The 26610-nt window shown below is 39.0% G+C and overlaps 1 protein-coding gene and 1 long non-coding RNA gene across 4 annotated transcripts in view; one reads left to right on the forward strand and one right to left on the reverse strand.

Moving 5' to 3' along the window:
* Positions 1–6790, forward strand: part of LOC122465733 — a 38031-nt gene extending 31241 nt beyond the window's left edge. The window contains exon 3 of the long non-coding RNA XR_006290757.1: positions 5095–6790. This is a non-coding gene — a long non-coding RNA (uncharacterized LOC122465733). The remainder of the gene's footprint in view (positions 1–5094) is intronic.
* Positions 1–26610, reverse strand: part of PDLIM3 (PDZ and LIM domain 3) — a 39336-nt gene that overhangs the window by 7185 nt on the left and 5541 nt on the right. Inside the window, exons 2-5 of one of the 3 annotated variants that reach the window (XM_043546099.1) lie at positions 17006–17157; positions 14792–14876; positions 7408–7475; positions 2980–3243 (exon numbers count right to left, since the gene is read on the reverse strand). In XM_043546099.1, the coding sequence (XP_043402034.1) occupies positions 2980–3243; positions 7408–7475; positions 14792–14876; positions 17006–17157 (569 nt within the window). Of the gene's footprint in view, positions 1–2979; positions 3244–7407; positions 7476–7931; positions 8120–14791; positions 14877–17005; positions 17158–26610 lie in introns of all 3 variants that reach the window. The other 2 variants (XM_037897650.2, XM_037897651.2) reach the window with 2 other exon arrangements.

Raw genomic sequence — 26610 nt, forward strand, 5'->3', positions numbered from 1 at the left:
TTGAAGAAAGATGTGGACAAATTGGATAGAATCCAGAGGAGAGTAACAAAAATTATAAAAAGTTTAGAAAACCTGACTTGAGGAAAGTTAAAAATAACTGGGCATGTTTAGTCTTGAGAAAAGAAGACTGAGGGGGGACGTGATAACAGTCTTCCAGTATGTTAAGGGCTGGTATAAAGAGGACTGTGATCAATTGATCTTCATGTCCACTGATGGGCTTAATCTATAGCAAGGAAGATTTAGGTTAGATATTAGGAAAAACTTTGACTAAAAGATAGTTAAGTACTGAAATAGGTTACCAACAGAGGTTGTAGAATCCGTGTCACTGTAGTTTTTAAGAACAGGTTAAATAAACATTTGTCAGGGATGATCTAGGTTTACTTGGCCTTCCTCAGGATGGGGGGGTGGAGTAGATGCCCTCTTGAGGTCCTTTCCAGCTCTATATTTCTGTGATTCCCCAACCAGATTTCTCTGAGCTATTTTTAAAATAGTAAACTAAATATCTTTCCTCCTCAGCATAGTACTTTTTACTCTTGGTGAAAATACTGTAGATAAGACATATGCATTGTTATTAAATTTACTTTGGAGAACAAAGACTGCAGCAAGTAACAGGAAAAACTTTTCATTTAAGTTTAAAAAAAATCAGCATTTTTTTTATTCCCACTAATGGTTGATTTTTAACTTTTTACCCAGATTTACTTATTTTTAACATGTTCCCAAGAAAAATCATAAGTAATGGTTGTAGAATTACTTGCCACACACAAAAATTACTTACCAGACACTAGACTTTAAGATACCTTTTCCAAGTTCACGCGTAGGGAAAAGTAACCCCCAACAGTTGAGACATTTCAGGGCTCTGTGCAGGGTCAGTTCCCAAACTGGGGATGCCTTTGCCAACTATTAAATCTGAATCCTTAGACTTAATCCAGGATTTCACAGGGGGAAAAAGCAAGTTTGCTTTTTAAAAAAATGTTATTGATGATGGATAACCAGGCAGTAGGGCAGTGGTGGGCAACCTGCAGCCCACGCCGCTTCCTGCAACTCCCATTGGCCAGGAACGGCGAACCGCGGCCATGCCTGCGGAAGGTCAATATAAACACTGTCTTGCGGCCTGCCAGTGGATTACTCTGGCGGGCCGCAGGTTGCCCATCACTGCAGTAGGGCAACACTGTTACTCCACAAAGCTCTTATAGAATGGAATTTTGTTTCCATCAGATCATCATGAACTTGGTGTATATGCTTTTGGATAAGTATGATTTTTGTAGTTAGTAAAGGCCCAATCCTGCAGTGTGCGGAATGACTTGAACTCCCATTCAAGTCCGTGATTGAGCCTTCGGATTGAAAATATTTGTAATAGTTTAAATGTGGATACTACATATATTGTAAATGATTTAACTTAAAATACTGTTAGTAAAACACAGTAAAAAGAAGGTAAGTTGTTAGAGTGCAAAATGAAGGAGAAAGCAATGTAAATGACAAATTATTAATGAGAAAGCTGCTGTACCTTGAAAAAGAGACACAATTAATTGTTTTCCATATGAAATATTACAAGCTTGACTGGAAGTTCATTTTGAAGTCTGCTTTTTACCACTCTGGAGTCATTCCCTGGTTGTCTGTAAGAGTTTTTACTATACTACTGCTCTGTATAAAATTCTTAACTAACCATTCCCCAGACATGAAAGAACATTGTAGTAGTGCTGCACTCAAATAGGAGGAGGAGTGCTTATGACCTGTACAGAGATTTGCTAATGAACCCAGGAAGGAGTCTGTTCTGGTCCTCCTTGGCCAAAGGTTAGTGGTCTGGAATGAGTTTTCTTGGATTGGGGTTAAAAGTGAAAAAAATTGAAGAATATCTGCAAGACTTTCTGGGCATGAAGGACTGCAACAGAGTGTAAAATGTCTTGTACTGACTGCTTTAATTTTTCTTTCTTCAGATGATAGGGCTAGGTATCATAGGACCCAGTCCTGCAAAGAATTATGCAAATGCTGAGCTTTAAGGACTTAAATAGTCCAATTGAACTCAGTGTGACTTTGTTAGTGCTTAAAATTAGCTGTTGTGTGTAAGTCTTTTCAGGATTGAGGCCCTGGTCAGGAGTGGATCAAGAGTCCGTTTTAAAGAGTAGCTACAGTTATCAGCTTGTATTTATCAGCTGCAAATAGAGAGATTCTTTTTAAAGTGAGTCTGACCTGTAACACTTGTCTTTTGTATGTTCTGACAGACATCTGTAACAATCTCGGTTAGAAAAAGATTTTTAATACATAAACAGTAGGGCTGTCTATTAATTGCAGTTAATGCCTGCAATTAACTGAAAGCAAAATTAATGTGTTCATTTTTTTTAACGTGTTAATTGCATACCTGTGAGCGGGGTGGGAGGCATCGACCCGCGGGAGAAGAGGCTGAAGCCCCAGCCCGCAGCTCGGGAGGAGGCATTGTGGGGGTTGAAGCCCTAGCCTACAGCTCTGGAGGTGGAGAAGGGGCTGGAGCAGCCCCAGCCTGCAGCTTCCCAAGCGGCAGGGGGGCTGGAGTAGCTCCAGCCCACAGCTTCCTGGGTGGAGGAGGGTGGGGGCTGGAGCCTTGCACCCCAAACCCTGAGAGCGACTGAAGCCCTGAGTCCCAAGAGTGGGTGAAGCCCCAAGCCCCATGCTCCAAGAGGGGTTGAAGCCTTGTAGCTCCCAGACCTGACCCTATATTTGAAAATATAGAAAATCCCAAAAATATTTAAATAATGGTATTCTAATTATTGCTGAACAGTGTGATTAAAACGGCGATTAATCATGATTAATTTTTTAATCTCATGATTAATCACAATTAATTTTTTTAATTGCTTGACAGCCCTAATTAATAGTATTTTAATATAAGCTTCAAAATCTTTAGTTGCTGTTTAGATACCTTTTAAAATTTAATGTAGAAACAGTATGGAAACTGATAATGTTAATGCTTTAGCAAATATATTCAGTGCACATGCTGGCTCTGATTACCTCATTGAGGGATTTTCCCCAAGAGCTGTAGAAACTTGGCCCTGCAGTGTTTCCATTATATTGTCATCTGAGTACATCTGCAGAGGTGTATTAAACTGAGCATGTACAATCTTGACACCAGGAAGTTCCATTTCCAAGGGAATGTTAGGGGCCATCTTAGATGCAGCTTTCAAATCAGTAGGGCAAATAGTACTGAGAGTACTAACAGAAGAGGGGGTACTACGTCCACTGCCACCATCAATACCGGAAGGAGTACTGCCTCCACTGTGTTAATAGCCAGTTTACAGAAAGGTGTGCAACACATACCCAAAATAAAGACAAAATAAACAAGTGTAGAGATGTTAACATGACTGTAAAGAAAGAGATGAAATCTATCAAATATAGAAAAGCAAAAGTATGTTTAATCTAGTCAACTTTACTTCCTTAATTCCCTCCCCTCCCCCCCCCAACAACAACTACAAACAAAACCCAAGACCAAGCAATTAAAAACTCTGAATCTGTGAAAGCCTGGTTTATAAATATATTTTTCCCTGTCACTGACAGTAAATATAACCTTCTGAAAGTTCAGAGTACTTGGAAAATAATATTACTTTGTACTTTTAACATTGTGCCTTTTTCAGAGGATTAATGAAGCCTCATCAGACCCCTCTGAACTAGGTAAGCATTATTCCAGCCTCACAATGGGAAGTGGAGGCATTGAGAGGTTAAGTGACTTGCCCAAGATCACACAGTAAATGATAGAGCCAGGAATTAGAACCCAAACTCTTCATTCCAGTCTGTGACCTAAATGCTACATTACATTTTCTCACTTGAAAGGGTTTTCTATAAAGAAAACTTAAAATAACACGTGACCTTTTAAGATTTTCCTTAATACTACACTGAAGTATTTATTACACCTTTAAAGTTATTTCAACAATAAATTTATTAAATATTTTTCCATATATTTTGTTGAAAATTTCAAAAAAAGTTTAAAATGTTAAAAAATAACTGGACATACTTTTGCCATTCTAAATTATAACAATTCCAAGCAGAATGTAAAATGGCCCTTCACAAAAACAGAATAGATTCTCAAATGATATGAAATGAAACTTGGTCACTGTTACTTTTGAATTTGACCTTATTTTTGATTTAGAATGAAAATAGGATGTTGGCTACAACTCCAGCTTTAGAAAAGCTGTAAGCCGCTGGACATTAATATGGGCAAAACCTCTGGAAAATCATTAGCAGAGTAACGTAGTGAATATTACATCAAAATGTTTCTTTTCAGTGTCACTGGTTTTACCATTCTTCCCATAGCACTTAGGGCCCTGTTCAGCCCTAATTTGACTCAGAGGGTTTCTTTTTCGAGGGGGCAATTTTTCCAGGAACAATGCATAACCCAGGCCTTCCACAGTCATCTGAGACCACTTCCTTATCACGGCCACAGTCACATATATATGGTAATCAAACTCTTGGGAAGGATTGTGATTCAATCTGCTTCCTTCGACCTACATGTTTGTGTACTGATAGGTTCTTTTCTGGCTGACTCCTGAATAAATCAGGGATAATTTTATATTGCTCTCAGTTTGGAGATACAATACAGTGCCTGCCTGACAGCCACATTTCAGAACTCTGCAATGGAGAGGAAGAGGGACCACAATAACCCAAAATTAATGCTCCCTTTAGTTCTTAAGTGGAATTTGTACAGGACCACATTCTGAAAGTTTAAAGAGAGAAACATTCCTTACCATCAAAGGAAAATTAATTCCAAAAAAGACAGGCAAGTTCCCAAGTAAGTATGCTGTCCCAGCATGCCCCAGCCAAAAGCCCATAGAAGGGACCAGTCACAGATACACAAGCCAGTGCTTAGAAAAATCAGGGTCACACGTTAGAAGATTTGGATCCTGTGGCAGTGCAAGACTTGTTAATGATGAGTTTAAAAAAATGGAATATATTGAGAGAAGGCCAAAAGAAGCATAGCTATTGCTACCAGCAACAAGGAGAGGCAATGCTAAGTTAGTGTAAAGATTTCATACATCTGTTAATTAGTTTTGTCAGCATGAAGTCTATAATTGTGCCTAAAATTTCATTTATTGGCCAAATCCTACAGTTCACACTTTGTCCTTATTTTGGCAGAAATCCTATTGAGAGAGGACTGTAGGAGTTGGCCTTATATCCTGAAGAGAGATTTACAACTGAGATGGTGTTATTACTGTATTTAATAAAGGATAATATGAATGTAACCTGTTTTGGGTTGTAATCCGCAACAGTTGCTTTAGGAATTTTCAACATAATAAATTAAAATTTCTCTTTTGGCAAACGTGACTTTAGGTACCAAATAAGCAGAATTTGCTTAATGTATATGTTCAGTCCAGAGGGTAAAAAACTAACTGGCAACCACTGCTGTTGCGACTACTTTGCAATTGCAAAGCACCATTCATCTGAGGCTAATAAATAATACTTGCGATTTGAAGTATACAGAACTTTCCATTGTTAAAGCACTTTACAAATATTAACTAATGAAGACCACAAAGCTTGATCACTTTTCTTATCAAATTAATTTTTGCATCTAATTTCCCATCTGCAATCCTGAAAAATGGTCATTTGTTTAAATATGTTCACTGAAAATGACAAGTATCTTTTACAAAGCATATTTAAAAAATGAATTTTCAGAACATATATTATGAAACAATCCTAAATATTCAAGATTATATAGAATGAGAGTGCTTACTATAAGAATAAATACAAAAATATATGACCTCTTATAGACAGTCCCAACATTCATCTAAAAGAGAAAAAGGTGATATTAATATAGTTGAACCTTGTAAATTCTCACTGTGATGGTCTACAAGTCCAAACATTGTCACAAAAAACAGTTTCACACCACTTCTCTGCAAAGATTTAACAACGGTGTGCTATAGTGGGGTCACACGTAGATTGTGACCTGTCCTTTGTGCCAACACAAGGAAGTAAGGGGGCATCAGGTACACTCTGACTCCTCTGTGCCTGTGCTCTATACTGGCAGTTCTTGTGCATGGGAGGAGCAGGCCACATAGAGTAGAGCTATTGCATCCCCACTTCCTGCAGGTGAGTAGGAAAGGGTGGAATGCACAGGGAGTGGGTGGACTGCAGACTGCAGTTAAGCTGGCACATTGGGAAGCATACTCTACAACAGATCTAGACCTAGTGCAGTTTACTTCTTCTCAACAGCTGTAGGGAGACTGAGGGAGAGAGAGAGAGATTCCCAAAATCTCCCATCTAGGGCACCCCAGAGGGCAGTGCAACAATGTGCTGTCCCTTGCAATGCACTAGATCATAATCTGATGACCTATCCCTAAAACACTAAACTTTTCATGGTATGGATCTTGTCATTTGTATGTGTCTGTGAGATGTGTAACAGCTGTAGAAATAATAACTAAGAATATACATAATTAAAACTAAACTTCATTTGTCAAAACAAATGAACAACATCCTTAATCTTTTTTATTGTACCGGTTCACTAACTGGACAGTTCACAAAATTTGATAATCTGCATGTGTCTGGCCATCATGAATAGGATGTCAATGAGGTTCATGCCAACTGCTTTGACTTCTCAGACTGCTGTATCAGACTTGAGTTGCTTGAATTATGACACAAATATTTTTTTACTTTGAAAATAAAGTACAGAACTGAAGCCACTGGTAGTAACAAAACCCCTGTACTGGAAGGCAGTGTCCATAGAAATTTGCCCACTCAAGCCTGTGAGGCCTCCTAGCCTATGTAGCCACAGAGGCTGCCTTTGATTCTAGAAGGATACTTTTCCTTCTGTTGTGATCAAGTAATATTGTTTCAGGCATTATAACACACAATTATGAGAGAGAGAGAGAGGTTAGATTTAAAAAACAGAGCTCATGTGCAGAAGTTCTTCCCTTTCTGATAGTTTTACAACTCTGTGGTGCTCAGATTTTTCTTTTATTTAGTTCCTCTGCAGATTGTATTGTGAATAGGTCAGCCTGCTGTAGAGTGATTAAGTGTGGCCTTTACAATCTACATGGTTCAGAGGATCCTGATATGACGGGTTGGATTAAATTCTTAATTAGCAAGTTTACAAGTGATACATGCGTATAGTGGGACTAGAGAATTTCACAGCTCCATAAACTTGTCAAGATCAGATTCTGATCTCAGTTGCACTGATGTAAATGTGGACTAGGTGCACTGAGTTGAAGAACCTTCACTGGAGTTATTCCAGACTCTCACCAGTGTCACTGACCTTAGAATCTGGACTCTCTTCCTTTAGGAAATGGAAGCCTGAGCTCTGCAAAGCATGCATTTTATTTTTTAAAAGCTTTAAAATAAGCTTTAATCGCATAAAATAATTTTGAGTGCATTAATATCACATTTTCATATGAATTGTGAGTATGCATTAAAAAACCCATGCATCCAACACATCATACAGTTAGAGTTTATAACCTGCTTCGGCCTGAGACTATGAAAGGTTTGGGACGAATATTATGCTTGTGTTCAAAGTAGTTCGTATCCTGTAAAAAAAAAAAAGGATTAAAATAACTTCCCTCAGTTGATGAATATTTATTATTGGGTAAAATTAGCGTACACAAAAGTTACAAATTGTTAAGAACCAACTACTTTTATGTTGCATACTAGTGGTATTAAAACACACTTGCTGTTATAGTCAGAAACACAGAAGAGTAAAGGGTAGTGTAAGAGGGAAGGATGGTGTGTCGTATCGCAGCCAAACCCAGTGAAGGGGAATTTTTAACTATCTGCATTATCGCTACTTTTATAGCTGAATGTTCGCTCCTGGATGTTAAAGGGAAATTGCTTCATTTATCACCAGTTTTGAAAAATATGACAGAAGTTTAGAGTATCAAAAAAGAAAAATAAAACAACAAGAGCTGGACTTTTGAATGGACAACAAAACAGAGAGTGGTATTTCCACAAGAGACCATGTAATGTAAGTAAACACCAATACTTACTTTTGAGGTGAACTAGGAATTAGACCCCTCAGTTGTCCCTGAAGAGCGTCTTGAATATTGCCAGATGAATACAGCCCAATTGGAGAATTATAGGAGGAACTCACTACCTGTCTTTTGTCATCAATGTTTGCTGCTGCAACAAAAGGCTGGGCCCTTCTGTTATGAGCTGTACCAATAGGCTTGAATTCCTGTACGTAATAGGCAGACAAAATACACAAAGCTACAGTGCACACTGAAGCTAATAACAAGCAAAACTGACAACACTGGAATTTATTAATCTCATCTTTCTTTCTCCACTGGAACTTAAAGGCTTGATTAAGTAAACACATAGGTTACACAGACATTCTGTTTATCCATTAAACTTTCATGCGCGTGTAAGCCATGTACATTCAAATGTTATTTGTCTGCCTTGTGAAGACAAATAGAATGAGTGGTATGTTTGCAAATATACGTAAAAACTTCAGTAATTTTGTAATTGGTATAAGGGTTGCATGTAATCATATACACTTTAAAAGTATTTTTCTCTTTTTTCACTGTTTGCTTTATGAATTTTGTCTATAGTCAGTTTAATTGTTGACCTTAATTGTTAGCTAGTCCCAGTCCTCTGTTGTTTGTGTGGGTTTGTTACACAGCAATAGGGGAGAGAAACACATTTTAAAATAGGGAAATGAGATTATAAAGCCAAAAAATTTGGCAGGGGAGCATTGGTGAAGGCATAGCTCCTGAAATTATTTTTAACTGAAATAGACTAGATTTCATTCCTAGGGAAGAGGTCAATGTCAGAGCTTCTATTAGCCCTTAAAAAAGAAAAACCATAGATACCTAGGGTGCCTACCAGAAGATGCAAACACGAAAAAGCAGTTCTATTAAAAGAGAAAGTTAAGAAATAATGAACTGAAGAAAACTACAAGAACAGCACATAGGTAAATCACCACAGAGAAGTTCATCTGCAGTTTGTGTTGCTGTACATTGTGAAGGGGATGCAATGTACCAATATATTAGTAATTAGATATTATCTTTTACTATCATTGAGGATCATTTCTAATTTATGTAATGTATTTGATTCACAATATTGGAAATTGATTCAATTCCATCATATACATTTAGGTCACAATAAGCAAATATTAAAAAACCCTAAAAATGGTCATTTCATCTCATTTTTAATTGTTGTTGACAAATGAAGACATGTGACATCATAATAGCATCTTCACAATGTTACAATGGTCAAAAGTATATTTGCATTGTTGCAATTAGTTAGACTTAAAATCCCTTTTTTAGGAAAATCATTATGTGCACAAAATGTCAACGACAAAACATACAGCAGTCAAAACAGTCCAGCTCTTGTGTTTATTATACTTAAAACTAGGAAAGTTGTTCCTTTACACCAGAAATTTAGTAAGATCCAAGAGCATTCAAAGTCAAAACAGGAATAAGAAGGAAATACAATATTTAATTATGTTGTTTTAGCTAACAGATGACCTTCTAATCAGTACAGGGCTAAGTCATTTTCATGACTATGTTCATGTCAGAAACAGAGGGAAGGTGGCTCAAGCAGTTTACATGTATCAACAGTGTACATGGAATGAGTTCAGGACTGGGGCCACATATTAATTAATAATGATATATTATTATTCATGTTGTATACTTTCATAAAAAGTACATTATTGTTTATGTTTTGGAGGTGTCCTAACACTGAAAGACCTTTAGTTTAACTCATAGCACAATGTTAGGAGATATAAATTGGTGTTAAATGAAGGTGTGTGAAGGGCAGGGACTCATATTTTGGCATAATTATCATGCTTTAAAACTTGATTGCAATTACTAATACATTCTGATCATCTATATTATAGTGATTATTGGATTCTTTTTCTGGTTTTGTTTAGATTTCTACCCTTAGCTATATAATAATAAAATTAACCCTGTAGGGAAAGTATAACATCTTTGCTATTCAAAAATCAGATCACACTGAGCACCATATTTAAAATGACAGGAAATCCATACGGTAAGGCAGAAGTAAAATATAATTAAAAAAAAGCTACTATAAGAAAAACGGTCACTTTAGCTGAGGTTAAAAAAGGCAAAAGGAGAAAGAAAAATATATGATCTACAGCACTGTTTCACACTGCTAATAGAACATAAAAGAACAAACCAAAAGAGGTGTTTATTATTAAAGCAACATGCATTAGCCGTTTTAGGCAGACTTATTGTCTTTGACTGTTTAAACTAATTGAAATCCTTATGTTATAAATTGCTTTCTTACATAACCCCATGTTCGGCTATGTTACTAATACTAATAAAATGGTCTATTATTTCACAATATTTATCCATCATATTATATCATATTTCAATAGAAATGAAAAAGCTGGCTATTTTCTATCAGAATCAACCAAGCTGGCCATCAGGAATGGCTCTCAAGCAGCATTTCCTATTGTTAAGTAGTATTTCTGCCATAGGCTTCACTGCTGGCCCTTGCCCACAGTTTTTCCTGGGGTAGGAGGAGGAAGAACTGTGGGCAGTAAGTCCTTGTCCAGCTGGCTAAAAGAAACGAGGGAGTTCCCCTTTAAGGGCTCCCTCTGCAACTAGTAGCAGAGGTGGAAGAAGGGGGAATGTCTACCTGCACAGAGTGGGATGAAGCAGGAAACAACTGAATGAGGTTGGGGGGAGGCATGGGCCTTCCAGCTGATCAAAAGGGGGTTGGTGTTTATACCTTGTGCAGTCTCAATAAAGCCCTCTTTCACCTTGATTGGACTGGCAACACCCACCCTCCCACCCATAGAATCTGAAAAAGGACTGGATTCCTTCATGATCCACTGTGGGCATCACACTAGCCCTTTTTCCTTGGGGGCTTTTCCCTCGCCACCAGATTGGCTGATGTGGGGAAGGTTTTTTTCACCTTTTCCACAGCAAGTTTGGGATTGGGCAGGGTGAGGCAGTGGGGTTAGGTTATAAAGTCATAACTCAGTAAGTAGAACTCATGGCAGATGTCCAGTGCAGTTACTCATTATGGAAGGGATATGGTTATAAGATAAAATTGATTGTAATAGGATGTAAAAGAAAGCATTCTTTAGGGAGCTGAGGAAGGGGGGCGGGGGTGTGTTCAGGACTCCTATGTCTCGTATATCAGGGAGCCAAACTCACCTCTGGGTGGTGCGGTCTGGTGAGTGATTATGTGAAAATGATTAAGGGAAGGCGGATGACTTGCACTGTAAAATATATGGCCGGGTATTCCCAGATATTTTAGGTGAATAAAGTTGTGGCCTAATTACACCACATCCATTGCCTCCTGTGTTTCTTTCGGTTGTGGCTGAACTGTGTGTGTGTGATGGGGCAGTATTCAGTGCTTATGAATCTTCTAAACTCCGTGAGACTGCTTAGCCTATTTCTTTTTTATGCTAAAGGTTCCTAGTTGAAGTTCCATAATTGGAACTAGGTGAATTATTTTTAATTTTTATATGACCTCCTGTGAGCTTCTGGAGAATGGCTGTGCACCTGCTGAAATTTAAATTAAACTGAACTCTCTGCTAGCATGCTGGAGCAGGGAATCACTTATACTGTGTTATTGTAATTTTATAACTCTCAAACAGAAGTAATACATTTCTCAGAGTCATTGATTGTCATGTAGATTTTTCTCGGGCATGCGTGACTCTTCATCTATATTATTGTTTAATGTTCAGTTTTTAAAAACACTAATATTCTTGATTTTTTTAATGTTTATGATACTTTACTTACTGTAGTAAACATTAGCTTTATATTAACAGAGGTTTCTGTCTGGCAGAGAGTCAAAAACTGTGGCTGGATTTTGAAAAAGGTCCTGTGTTTACCACAACTATGACCTTTGGAATAAGTTCAAGAGAGACTTAATAACAGGAAATGCTTTTTATAGAACGTGATGGTTTCCCGCTTTTGCAGACCAACTCATGGATGGACAATCTTTTTAATGTAGTGGCGTTTGAGTTTAAAGGAAAATACAATGCTTTGGGATTTTTTCACTAATCTTGGCCTTTATTTAATTCAGGCATTGTATCCATCTTTCTCTCAGTTTTCAGAAACCTTTAACCTATGTGACTTAAACCAACATTTATTATAGATGCACTATAATTCACCAGCTCAGACTAAGGAACATTAAGAAACTTTGCCACTGTATTGCTTTTAGTAGCAGAATATATATGGCAGGCTTCAGGTGTTGTGTCTAAATATGCAGTAAAATAAATCTCCTTTAATTTAAAGTTTCACCTATTTCAGAAACAGAATTAATAATGTCATTTTTGTGCAGAGTAGATCAGTATGATGGATGCTCTAGAACAGTGGTGGGCAACCCGCCGGCCGCAAGTTGCGTACCACTGCTCTAGAATGATTGTACTTGATTTAAAATATAAATACTCCCTTAAATGGTTCATCATATTTGCTTACAAGCTCAACTACTACTCTGAGGACCTATCTGTTGCTGACTATATATAAACTTTTATTATTTCACTTTTAAGGGAAGAAGTAGACATGCAAATGAATGTTGACTGTTTAGTATAGCACTGTGGTTTTCAAACTTTTTTCATTTGTGGACCCCTTAATAATTTCGAATGGAGGTGCAGACCCCTTTGGAAATATTAGATATAGTCTGAGGACCCCTACGGGTACACGGACCACAGGTTGAAAACCACTGTTCTATGGTAATGACAACATTTCGTGGACTCCTTAGACATAGTCCGCGCAGCCATAGTGATCCATGGACCACAGGTTGAAAACCACTGCTATAGCAGAAGCAGTTTTTCTGATGACAGTAATGGAGATAGCTTTTCAATAACTTGTTGCCAAATAGTACTTAACTGTTCAACTACATTATATGTTTTTAAAAAATTGTCTCCTCTAGGCATAGAATTATAATGGTATAGGCTTATTGTCACTCAGATTTTTTTTTCTACAGCTTTTTCCATTTGGAGGAAACCCTAACATTAGAAAAGCCTTTTCTTCTGTGTGTGTCCTAGATACCCCACAAAACTATGCATTTGAAATAGTTGTATTGTTTCTTGATGTCCTGTATCAGACTGCTAAAATTACAACACTATTTTTGCTAAAATACATTATACTAGTTAATACAAAGGTTTGTAGAATATTTAGGAAAAATAGGTAGAATTGGAACATTGAGATTATATTCATGTTTAAAAGCCTGTCAGAGCAGGATTGAATCACTTATTTCATGGAATTCACTGGGATGGAGTCTGTTCCTAAATGTATTGTAGAACAGAGAGTCATGGTAATCCATCATGGAATAATATATTTAAATATTTGTTTTGATGCTGTCCTGCCAGCACAATAATAATCTTTTTCCAGCTAAGATTGAAATTATAATATGTATGTATTAAGGTTAGAGAATATATGGCAAATGGAACAAAGCACTATGAACCACATGCTGAAATCTATCTCCTACAGCAGGGGTGGACAAACTTTTTGGCCTGAGGGCCACATGGGATTTCCAAAATTGTATGGAGGGCCGGTTGGGGGAGGCTGTGCCTCCCCAAACAGCCAGGCGTGGCCTGACCCCCATCCAACCCCCCCTGTTCCCTGTCCCCTGATGGCCCCCCTGGGTCTCCTGCCCCATACACCACTCCCTGTCCCCTGACCTTCCCCGGACCCCCCGCCCCTGACTGCCCCCTGCCATCCCATGCAACCCCTCCTCTCATTCCTGACTGCCCCCCCAGGACCCCTGCCCCCATTCAACCCCCCTGTTCCCCGCCCCACCCCCTATCCACACCCCTGCCCCCTGACCGCCCCCTCAAACTTCCCTGCCCTCTATCAAACCCACCCTGCTCCCTGCCCCCTTACCGCTCTGCCTGGAGCACTGATGGCTGGCAGCACTACAGCCGAGCCACCTGGCTGGAGCCAGCCACGCACTGCGCAGCTCAGAGCATCAGGTCAGGCCAGGCTCTGCAGCTGCGCTGCCCCAGGAGCTCGCAGCCCACCCCGCCCAGAGCATTGCGCCGGCAGCGCAGTGAGCTGAGGCTGCGGGGGAGGAGGAACAGCAGGGGAGGGGCTGGGGGCTAGTCTCCTGGGCCAGGAGCTCAGGGGCTGGGCAGGAGGGTCCCAAGGGCCGTAGTTTGCCCACCTCTGCCCTACAGCCTCTAGAGCTGCAGTTAAAGTGGCTCCCCATCCCTCCCACATGCAGATCTGTACAAGGACATCTATGTAAGTTCTAGGCAGGTGAGAATTCAAACAGATTTCATTTGCCTTGTTCAAGTGCAGGGACAAGGATTTTACCTTTCTTAGCTATAGATAGAATGCTCCAGTTTGTGACTAATCCATCTGAATAGTTTAGTCTCCACAAATTCAGAATTTGCAATTTTCTGAGGCTCTGTGGCTTTGCGTGGTGCCACAATTGTTAATTGAAATAAAGAGACTCAAACTTACCGGACCACCCTGTTCAACTGACTGTCACATCACAAAGACTACTATGGTATTATAACTGAATAATTTTGATATTTTACCTTTAGTCCCATTTGAAGAAATTAAAAATATGATGGATGAAATATCAAAAAGAGATACAGCAATTTAAACAACATTAGTATCAAAGGAGATATTTTCTTTCCATAATAAAACTATAGTGAAGTGTAAAGTTTTCAGAGAATGTTTGAGGCACTCTGCAGTTTTTCCACAAGAGAATTTTAGGTTTCATTTAAATGTAAATGTGAAATTTAAAATGTCAATCATTTAAAATTATGTCCATGTATTTAATACATTTTATGATTTATATCAAGTTAAGTAGACAGTGGAGGAAATGTGCTATAAAGAATTATAATGACAATGAATGAGACAATTTAGAATGTGAAAAACTATATTGAAGTGTGTTGGTGACTTATAAAACTTCATACCTGTGGATCAGCTTCCAAATTTATTTTAAAGGGATGTGCTTTGCCATCTTCTGAAACTTGTGGAGACCATAATCTACTTTCTGCCCTGTTAATAAGAGAAAAAATCCCTCCCATAAACATGGCATATATACATGAAATATATACACTGCAAACTTAAAATCTGAAGTTTGTTCAAAAATCCTTTTGAATGTTTTAACATATAAAATTCTTGTAATGACATGGACAGAATCTTATGTGATGTTTTTGTGTATTTGCTAGTCAGAAATCATACATAGTAAGTTATACATGAAGATACATTGTACTAAAGATTATGTATGGGTCTATAATAGTCTCTTCTTGAGTTCAGCTTTCAGAGGGGTAGCCGTGTTAGTCTGTATCAGCAAAAACAACAAGGAGTCTTTGTGGCACCGTAGAGACTAACAAATTTATTTGGGCACAAACTTTCGTGGGCTATAACCCACTTCATTGGATGCATGGAGTGGAAAATACAGTAAGCAGGTATAAATATATAGCACATGAAAAGATGGGAGTTGCCTTACCAAGTGAGTAAGGCAACTCTCATCTTAGCAGTGACCCCCCACTTGGTAAGGCAACTCCCATCTTTTCATGTGCTGTATATTTATACCTGCTTACAGTATTTTCCATTCCATGAATCCGATGAAGTGGGTTATAGCCCACGAAAGCTCATGCCCAAATACATTTGTTAGTCTCTAAGGTGCCACAAGGACTCCTCGTTGTTTTTGCTGAGTTCAGTGATACCAGGAGCAGGCCCTCTGTACCTTTCACCTGAGATTCTCAAAGCATTTCACAAACATGAATTAAGCAAGCCTGAAAAACAACCATGTGAAGTTATTACTATTTCAGTCTTTTCAATTGGGAAAATGCAGAGACTTATGGCCTGTTTTTCAAAATTAGGTAAGTGCAATTGACATATGTAAAAAGCATAATTTAAGCATGATTTGTTACAGTTGTGTATGCAGACTGGGTAACTGCAAATGATCCTTTGCGTCCCATTTGGCATGCATAATAGTAGTAATTATGTGTGTAAATTTAGAATTTTTACATGCTGAATTACACATACCTTAGTCTGAAAATCAGGCCCTAACACTGACGTACATCAAGTCAGTGAGAGAGCCTTAAATAAAATGTAGATTCTCTGACCCCCAAACCTGTGCTGTAAGCCACTAGACAGTGTTCTCTCCAGTAAACATGTTTCTTGACGTGAAAAGGAGAACTGCAGTAATATGGTCAGCATATTTTAAAAGTTATCTCTGTGGCAATTTAATGACTGAGTTAAATTTTCATCTGTGGCACATATATTTAAAACACTGGTAAATTAGGGACTGAGTTTACAGCTGCTCCATGCACAGAATTTTAGCAGAAATTTTTTGAGAACTACAGCTGCAGATTTAGGCCCAGAAAACATAATTTTATGAAGCACCTTGCACTCTTGTGACCCCAAAGCATTGCGTAAACCAATGAGTCATTTGTTGTTATGCTATCTGCTTAATTTAGACCTTGATTCAGGAAAACACTTACGCATTCACTTAACTTATAAATATGTACTTAAGTTCATGTTGACCTCAAACTTTAAAGGTAAACACATGCTTAAATGCCACCCTCAGTAGAGATGCTTTCCTGAATTGAGGCTTTAAGCCATGCTCCTGCAACTGATTTTGCATGTGTTTAACTTTACTACCAACTGTAGTCCCACTGATGTGAATGGTACTACTCATGTTAGTAACGTTAAGTATGTGCATAGGTGTTTGCAGAATTGGGGCCCTAAATTGTAATGGCCTGATCCTGTGAGATGCTGTTCCCATTGACAAAGAGATGGTCAGCACCGTGCAAATTGGACCTCTGGTCTCCCGTATGTCTATAAAGTTCCATGCACATTAGTGGTGCTACAAAAATAATACTGATAGTGCAGGATTTATAGACATGATCCAAAACCCATTTAAGTCAATGGACAGCAAGGGTAAAAACCCTTATGAATTCAGAAGTATCATACACAGAATCTTAGATGCTGGAATCTGTTTAGTTAAGAAATGGAATACTATCAATGAGATCATTCCTTATTCTTTTTGAAAGGATCCATGGAATATGTAATATCAACTTAGACAGTCATCAGATCAGAGGAAAAAAGACCTCAGTTTCTTAATGTCTCCTCCGAAAGTAAATATGATGTTGTGATCCATACATATAATGAAATACCTCTCAATTTTGAGACAAAGTTGATGTGATGCTGCTTTAATTCTCTCCTGTGCATCGTTATGAGTCATGTTCTCTGTACCATAGCCATCAATAGCTAGAATGACATCACCAGGACTTAAATTGGCTGCTGAAGCCTTGCTTCCTGGAGTAATCTAAAAGATATAAGAAAAAAACTATTATTTTTTTTAAATTAAAGCACATCTGTGAATCTCTCTAAATAACAGTAATCGTAATTTTCACTTTTTGAATACTCTGTGTTTTTTCCAATATTTTACCAGGTTTGAGACTAAAATGTAATGTAATCCCAATCTTAAAAACAAAAATTACAGCAGGAATATCTATGCTTTCTCGAAAACAAGCAAAAAAATTGAGAGTGCACACTTTGTCTCTAATTTTTCACTTCTCCTAATTAATTCTACCTGTTGTCTTTACAGCTAAGCTGTCACCTCTTAGTTTTGAAAAGAAAATAAGAAAATGTGGGGTTTTTTATACACATTTCCTAAAAAATCCAGCTCCATGAAGAAACTCTTTCAGGTTTTATCTATTTTCCTCTGCATCCCCTTTGTTTTTCCTTTATTTTTTGTATGTAGCTGTTAAATTTTTCTTTGCTTTTTACAATACTTTTTCTATGTAAAATGGTTTAAATATTTCTTAAACTAATAAAATATAAATCCAGACAGAATATTTGCATAATTTCAAACAGGAAAGGCCGGCAACTATAATTATGACCTAAAAAGGACCTCCCTCACTAATTCTGGATATCATCCTTGCTTGTGAACATGAGATTTTACACACTTCTAAATTGATGCTACATTTCTATACAGGCCCTCTAATTTACAAGAAAAATATTATGGTGACATTTAAAATCCAACCATATAAGCCATTTTACACCACACCAGCATTTAATCTCAACAGATTTGTTAATTCACAGTCTTTAAGGACTAGATTGTACCTTTTAGACACTGACCATCATTGAGGTTGAAGCAGAGCTACCCCTCTATCCTTAACAAAAGATCATTCTCAACTGCTGGGTAAGAGAAAAAACAGCTTTTAATGGGAGAAGAGACTTAGGAGTTTGTTCCTCCTGTTGGCCCTAATCAACCCGAGCGGCTAGTCAAAGTTTGGGTCCCTTGGGATGTTCCAGTTGGAAGTAGAAATTGATGGAGTCTGGTATTTTCTTTCATGCAATCTTTTTAATTTACAAGGAATGTATAAAATCCTGTCTCTCTCAATGCAGAAGGAACCAAGAACAAACGGAGCATTTCTTAGGTTACAGCCCCCAAGCCTCGTTAGCCAAAAACAGACCCAAAAGCTCTCTCTCTAGTTTTTTTCCAGGATCACATTGGGTACATCTACCCTGAAAACAAACACACAAACAATGATGGCAGCGAGTCTCAGAGCCTGGATCAACTAACTCAGGCTCATGCTGCAGGGCTAAAAATAGCTCTGAAGATGTTCCTGCTCAGACTGGAGCCTGGGCTCTGATACCCTCCACCCTCACTGGGTTTCAGAGCCCAGGCTCTAGCCTGAGCAAGAATGTCGCACTCCTATTTTTAGCCTGGTAGTGCGAGCCTAAGTCAGTTGCCCTGGGTTCTGAGACTTGCTGCTGCAGTCTAGACATACCTATTGTGTTTACAGATTCCTGGTCAGCTTTCTTGCCCCTCCTCCTCTCTCCCTTGTTGTCTGGTTTCAGTTTCTATGTATTTTCACATCCTTACACACACCTGGTCACAATACCCAGTTGAACCCTTCACCCACATAGTGCTAGTTTCTGGGCAGGCTCTCTTAGGCTTTATTTTAGTTGTGGCCCCTTAATTGTCTTTTACACTATCTTAATGGAGGACTTGTTCATACATCAGTTTGAATGAAATTTTAATTCAGCCCATAATAAGGTTTCACCTACAATAATACCTCCCACTCACCTCAGCTTTGCCTGTCACCCCAATGAGGCCTAAAATAATGACACCCAATAACCTAAACAGAAAGAAATAATTTAACATATTACTACTGATACAAGCTTTACTATTTACGTTTCTACAGTGTCTTTCTGTCAGGATAGTTTCACATCACCTTTCAGTCAGCCCCTGAGGAATGCCTATCGTTTCTGCTGAACTTGTTCGCTGAAGCAGACCCTTTTATCTGAATGGGGAATCCATCTCTGTAACAACTTTTCTAGCCTCAACTTCCACAGCTACATTCTCAGATGGGGCGGGGGGGGGGGGGGGAGAGGAGGGAGGTGGTCAGGCAGGCAAGCTGAAATTCTGTCCGTCAAACTGTAAGAACTAGCCTCTGTGTCCAATATGAAAGGGGATTTGAAACATGGATAGGCCAAGAGAGGAACAGTCACAAAAGCTTTTTTCAGCATGCTGATCACTTTCCATTTTTTTCTATTTGCTGCTTGTCAGAAATGTTCAGCAAACGAGCTGGGATCAGGTTTTATTTCAGGTCCACAAGAGTTTTAGCAGCTAAGATTACCCTGAGACCCTGGGTCTCAAAACAGATTTCAGCCACTCTCCATCTTTCCTTTGTTGGAAAGCTACCAATGCATGTAGCTGTTATAATGCCCCCAGGGGCAGGACAATTTTTCCACTGCAAACCAATTACCTACAAATGATTTATCCCACCCGGGCCATATCTTTACAGGGAATTTCACAGACTGAATTTGTAAGACACCTTTCCTGACATGGATTACACAGTTATTAGCCAAGTACCAGAGGGGTAGCTGTGTTAATCTGTATCCACAGAAACAATGAGGAGTCCGGTGGCACCTTAAAGACTAACAGATTTATTTGGGCATAAACTTTTGTGGGCAAAAAACCCACTTCTTCAGATGCATTGAGTGAAAATTACAGATACAGGCATAAATATATTGGCACATGAAGAGAGGGGAGTTACCTTACAAGTGGAGAACCAGTATTGACAAGGCCAATTCAGTCAGGGTGGATGTGGTCCACTCCCAATAATTGATGAGGAGGTGTCAATACCAAGAGAGGGAAAATTGCTTTTGTAGTGAGCCAGCCACTCCCAGCCCCTATTCAAGCCCAAATTAATGGTGTCAAGTTTGCAAATGAATTGTAGCTCTGCAGTTTCTCTTTGAAGTCTGTTTTTGAAGTTTTTTTTGTTGAAGAATGGCTACTTTTAAATCTGTTATTGACTGTCCAGGGAGATTGAAGTGTTCTTCTAGTGGCTTTTGTATGTTACCATTCCTGATGTCTGATTTGTGTCCATTTATCCTTTTACGAGAGACTGTCCAGTTTGGCCAATGTACATGGCAGAGGGGCATTGCTGGCACATGATGGCATATATCACATTAGTAGATGTGCAGGTGAATGAGCCCCTGATGGCGTGGCTGATGTTGTTGGGTCCTCTGATGGTGTTGCGAGAGTAGATATGGGGACAGAGTAGGCAATGGGATTTGTTACAGGGATTGGTTCCTGGGTTAATGTTTCTGTGGTGTTAGTAGCCATACGCCCATTACTTTTGTTAACTGCCAAGATCTAAACAAAATCTGTGGAGTTGATCCTTGTATCTCCCCTAACCTTTGCCCCTTTAGGTTGGTGTTTCTTCATTTCCTGAACTGGGAAAGAGGCTTTCACTAGACACTTACAAGAGTCTCTCTTGACCTGTCTTACATTGATAACAATCCTTTCTGTGGCCAATTTTGTCACAGTACCAACATTTAACTGAACTGTTTCCTTTAATTTTTGCATTATTGCCATTTTCCCCTGTTTTACACACCAAATTTATCAGTTTATCTTCTTATTCAATAAGGTCCTGAACCAGATTATAATCTCTTCTTTCATCATACATATGGAACCACAGAGCTGTATTTACAGGGCTCATGGTGATCAGCTTCCATCTTCTACACTAGCAGCTACATTCTTTTCTGGACATTGTTACAAGAAAAGATTCAAGTTCTGTGGAAAATTGGATTCCTTTTGCTGATTTTGATCGGCAAATCCAAGTTCAGCTGAGTATTTATAAATTGGTCCATTGCTAGTTTAGCGTTGAGAGACTTCATGGTATCTGGCGATGCTAGGAACATAAGTCTTTGCAGGTTCTCTGCCAGCTGAGGTGGGATTTCTTCTTTCCTTCTACTTCTAGCTCTTGCCTCTTAGCTTTACCTTGGCCAGATCAGATTGATGGCTAGCTCCAAACTGCGTGTCAAGGGCTTGTACCAGGTCTGGCTAACTCAGTCTCTTTTTCTGAGGGTAAGTTCTGTAGCACAATCAGAGCTGGGCCACCCAAGTTGGCTGATAGTAACCCCCATTTCTGTCCCTCCTTCCAGCCATTCATTTGAGCTGTAATGTTGAACTGAGCCAAATGAGCGTCCCAGCAGAGATGATCCATGCTTGCTGATAGGGGGGGGGGGGGGGAGCCAGCTTCAGCAGTGTTACTGTGCATGCTCAGTCCAAGTGAGCATGTTCTGTATAAGCCAACCAGCCAATCGGGGGGGTCACGTGACCCCGCATGCCCTTCCATGCATCACCTCTGCCAGGAAGTTTTTTCATTATTTGAGCTGGGACAAACTGACTTGTCCCCTCTGAGTCTCTGTGGGTTACAAATGGGGCAGAAAATTGTTGTAAATATCTGGTATTACCCTAGTCCTCTGGCTGGCTCAGTTCCTCATCCAGACAGCTACCTTCCACTGTGATCTGTGACCCTTTGATTTCCTTCTGGACCTGAATTTTCAACTCAGGTCCACACTGCAACTCATCTCAGCAAGTACCAAACTGGCCAAAGCCTGTTTGGTTTCCACTGCTTCATGGAAAAACTTTAGTCAGATTGTTGTTCACCTCATCAATCTGCTTTACCATTCTAGCCCGGGTGTGTTGCCACTGGGTTTCCCAGTCTGTCCAAGTGTTTTTTAGTTGCAGCTCCATACAACAAACTCATCTCAACCTGCAAGTTCTCTCTGAGCCCTTTCTGGGAAACCTCCTGCTCTTGTTTTAGATCTTGTTTTAGATCTTGTCTTGTCTTTAATTCCTTTTGCGAAGTCTCCAGCTCCTATATGAGGTCTTGTTTTAAATCCTGCTGGCCATTTTTTATTTCTGCAAGAACCTCCATTATTTGTTGCATTTTGGTTCAACAGGAATACCACTAGCTCACAGTCTCTCTACTTGGAAACTGGATCCCACTTCTGACTCCAGTGTTACCCCTTTTTGGCCTGAGCTGCTTGCTAAAAATATAGTGTCTAGTAGGTTGCTCCAGTTGGGAGTAGAAATTGGTAAAGTTGGGTATTTTTTTATCCAATTTTGTTTATTTACAAATAATGTAAAAAGTCTTGTAACTGTGAATGCAGAAGGAATCAAGAACAAAAAAAGCAGTTTCTTACCTTACTGCCTCTTCAGTCAACACAAGATCCAAAAGATCTCTTTAGTTTTTTCCATGATCACATGTGCTTACAGGCTCCTACTTGGGTTTCTCCCTATTCTCCCCCCATTCCCAGTTCATGTCTGTTCTCAGTTTCTGTGTGTTTTTACACTGCCATGCACATGTTTGAATGTGACCCCTCTGCCCACATGATGCTAGTTTCTGGGCAGACTGTATTAGGCTTTGTTTTCAGTGTGGTCCCTTGGCTGTCTCTTACAAGTACCTTAAATGGAGGACTTGTTCATACATCAGTTTGAACTAGATTTCACCCAGCTCATAACATTCCCAATAGTATTTTGGCATGGTTTCTTTCATGGTAAAGGAAACATGCTTTAAAACCTGCGGTAGCCAATCAAGTATTCCTCTAGTGACTAAAAGCAACTGTTCTCTGTAAAGATACAGAGACATTGTTCCAACCTGAGACACAGTGTTTTCTAGAAATTCTGTTAGGGTGACACAGGGTCATGCTTAACTACCACAATTTAGCCCTGTGTTAGAAAACAGGACTCTCCAATCTGTTAAATATACCAGATGCACACAACTACATCTGTACTACAATCTGGTAGATAGTACTACCTGTGTAGCAAACAATGCTGATTTTCATTGTATGTAAACACACAAATATTGACTGACAGCCATCGTTGTAAGCTGTCTACTGTACTGCATTTCTACGAGAACCAATAGTTCCAAGTATCAGAGATAACAGGTCCAAAAGTAAGGGAAAGTTGTACAATATTTGTGCCATAAATCTCCTAACCACCAAAAGGGAGTTAGTCAGTCTTCATCCTCCCATGTCCAAGAAATGGGGTAAGAAATACTTCAAGAACACTGTTTTCTCCAGCTTTAAGTTTACACAGGGTTTTCTATGGAACATCTCTGTCAAATTTTCCTACCATGCAGTTGAAAACCACCTTTCTATCAGGTAACACTTCACTCTACCTAATATCTGTTAGAAAGGTAATTTCTCAGGGGCATATTTAAATTTGAGACAGCATTTAAACTTGCCCACATTAAAAGCATCCATTTATTATATATTTGTACAGCACCTAATACAAAGGGGTCTAACTTGGTTGTGGCCTATGGGCACTACCACAGTATGAATAATAATAATAAAATAAATGAATAAGTACCAAAGTGGTTCTAGTTTCTCACCCCAGTAAGAGCTTTAAATTTAAGCTTTAAATAAATAAATGAAAGAAAGTGCTCCTAATTCAGTACATTTGAAAATGTCTCCTTACAAAATGCACCATCAGCTGTTTTCAGGTTTAACACTATTTACAGCCAGCCCTGTAAATGAGTTAAACTGATAGGTCTATAAAGGTTGTTAATACATTTGTCTTGGGGTGGGGCATGATTGTGACAGAGTGATCACAGATTCTTAAATCTGTGGAAAGGACAAGAGCAAAGGCCTAGATTCTGAAAGGTTTTCAAATCAGTAGGAGTTAGGCACCTTATACCTTTGAGAATCTGGGCCAAAGTTCTTGCAAATATGAGGGGAGCAAAATATCTGACAAAACTGTCATAACAAAACTTTGTACTCTTTTACTAGCCGAAAGTTTTAAATTTCGTGCACAATAGCACACTTTTAAGCAGATTCCAGTGTTTCCTTTCCCCTTGATATGGTAGAATCCCACCTGGCTGAACAGCCAGTGCTCTACAGGGATTCTTGCTCTCTGTAGATCAGATCATTAGTTCTCAGGAGGTCTTGTGGAAAGGAGAAGCTTCAGATTAATCTCCTCCCACTGAGGCTCAGAAGTAGCTGCTGATGCAGCTCCATGTGTGTGCTGGTGGGGTAAGTGTCATCTGGGTTGTTGACTGGGAGTCTTTAGCCCTGCCCCTTCAGCTCTTCAGAAGTGGCCTGGCCATGTCTCTCAACTTCACACTGTCCCAGCTGTTGGATATTACTAGTGTAGCACTAAATTGATGGAATAGTGTCATGTAAAGTCCAAGGGACAGGGGAGATCCTGGGATGAAGGATAAACTGTACTGGGGTTGCCATTGGGGCAGTGTAAGTGGAAAGTAAATACATAACTTTTAAAAAATTAAATTCCCTTCCTACAGTTTTTGAATCCCCTAGTCCAGTGGTTCTCAACCTTTCCAGACTACTGTACCCCTTTCAGAAGTCTGATTTGTCTTGTGTACCCCCAAGTTTTACCTCACTTAAAAACTACTTGCTTACAAAATCAGACATAAAAATACAAAAGTGTCACGGCACACTATTACTGAACAATTGCTCACTTTCTCATTTTTACCATATAATTATAAAATAAATCAATTGAAATATAAATATTGTACTTAACTTACAGTATATAGTATATAGAGCAGTATAAACAAGTTATTGTCTGTATGAAATTTTAGTTTATATTGACTTTTTATGTAGCCTGTTGTAAAACTAGGCAAGTATCTAGATGAGTTGATGTACCCCCTGGAAGACCTCTGCATACGCCTGCTTGAGAACCACTGCCCTAGTCTGTAAGAGTATTGGGGAAGGAAGATCCCTCCTCTCAACAACAGTGAATATAAAGCCCTTCAGCCTTGTTTTCTCTGACAGTATATCTCTTTTGTATATGGCTTTGGGCTTCCGATGATCTGCAATTTTTTTCAACGATATTCCCAGGGTTCTTTAGGGGTCTTCCCTCTGCCTCTTTAGGACACTTGTTTTTACATTCCGTTACATCCTTCCCATGCCAATGTCGGCGCACAGGGCAGACACTAGTCTACTCCATACCTCCCGGTCATTTGCTACCGCTTTCATATGGTGTGGAGAGCAGCTGTTCTGCCCTCCCTACAAAGGGTTCTCCTTAAAAATTCTCTTAGGTGCCATCGTTTTCTCACACCAATTGGTTTCCACTTGGCAACTTTGTGTAGGAGTCTGCATGTTGGCATGTGATGTACATGCCCCAGATATGTTTAGAGATTTCTTCTGATTCTGGTGGAGATGAGCTGCTGGTTGGTGATTTTTCAGATCTCTTTGTTGGTGTTGAAGTCTTTCCATTCAGTGTCTGGAATTTTTCATAGACACTGATTTTTAAAGTTGTCTTGTTTTCTGTCTCACTTTTTGGTAGATCTCCAGCTTTTGCAGCTATATGTTAATACTAAGATTATTTTAGTTGAAAATTCTCAGTTTTGTTCTGGTGCTGTATATCTTTGATTTTGATACCTTGTTGAGTTTGGTGAATGCTGTGGATGTCTTTCCTATTATTGATGTCACTTCCTTCTTGAGGTCTCCATTGGCTAGTATGGTGGTGCCCTGGTAGATGAACTGTTCTGCTTTCTTGATGTTTTTGCTTTCTAACATGATGTTATTGCTTGATATCTAGATTTTGAGGCTTTTGTTTAGATTAAGGAGAGAGACTTAACATTAAAGCAAGAGGATGACTTGGAGAACTGCTACGCTAAACAAGTCTAAAAATTCTTATTTTGGAAGTTTGTTCTAAAGAGAATCTCATACCACTGATTGGAAAACATGGAATTAAAAACCCTGCAAGAGAGAGGTTACAAAGACGCATAATTTGTCTGTCCGCCTATAGTATTTCCCAGGGCAATGTGCATATTACTCACACCTTCATCAAAAGCAATATCTTTTGCCTTTCCCAGTACAATTCCAGTCTATAAAACTACTCTACTGACTTCTAGAAATCCATTTAATTTCAATTAAACCTTCAATACAGGAATACTTTTTTACTTGCACGATAAAACAATATTACACACTACCAAATAGCAAAGTGAATACATTACTGGAACAATTCATCCTCATGGAATTAAGTTCTTTTGAAGCTGCCTGTAGAACATGATAGGCGGCAGAACCATTTCATCTCTCAAATTTGGAATTCCACTATTTCTCTCACAAGTGTGTATGTACACATGTGGTGTGTGTATGCACATGCACACACATGATAGAGATTAAAAAAATTCAGACACAGATGTTTTATTTAGAAATTTCTTACACCATTGAATTATTTCTTTTGCTGTTTAACTCCCCTCCCTTCCCCCCAAGAACATTTTTCTGCTGCCTAAAGCTCAGGCTTCTTGTCCTCACCTTCAAGGCCCTTCAAAACTCAGGCTTTCCTGCACCTGGTTTTGTCTCTTATTATGTCACAGCCTAGGCTGCTCATTTATCTTCTTCTCTCCTAGTCCCCTTTGAAGAGTTTCCCTTATCAGCTCTTTCATGGAACGTCCTCTTGAACTGATCCTTAAGACCACTGCTTTCTCCTTTGATAAATCCCTCTTCC

Source organism: Chelonia mydas, chromosome 4, assembly GCF_015237465.2.
Source record: "Chelonia mydas isolate rCheMyd1 chromosome 4, rCheMyd1.pri.v2, whole genome shotgun sequence".
Classification (NCBI taxonomy): Eukaryota; Metazoa; Chordata; order Testudines; family Cheloniidae; genus Chelonia; species Chelonia mydas.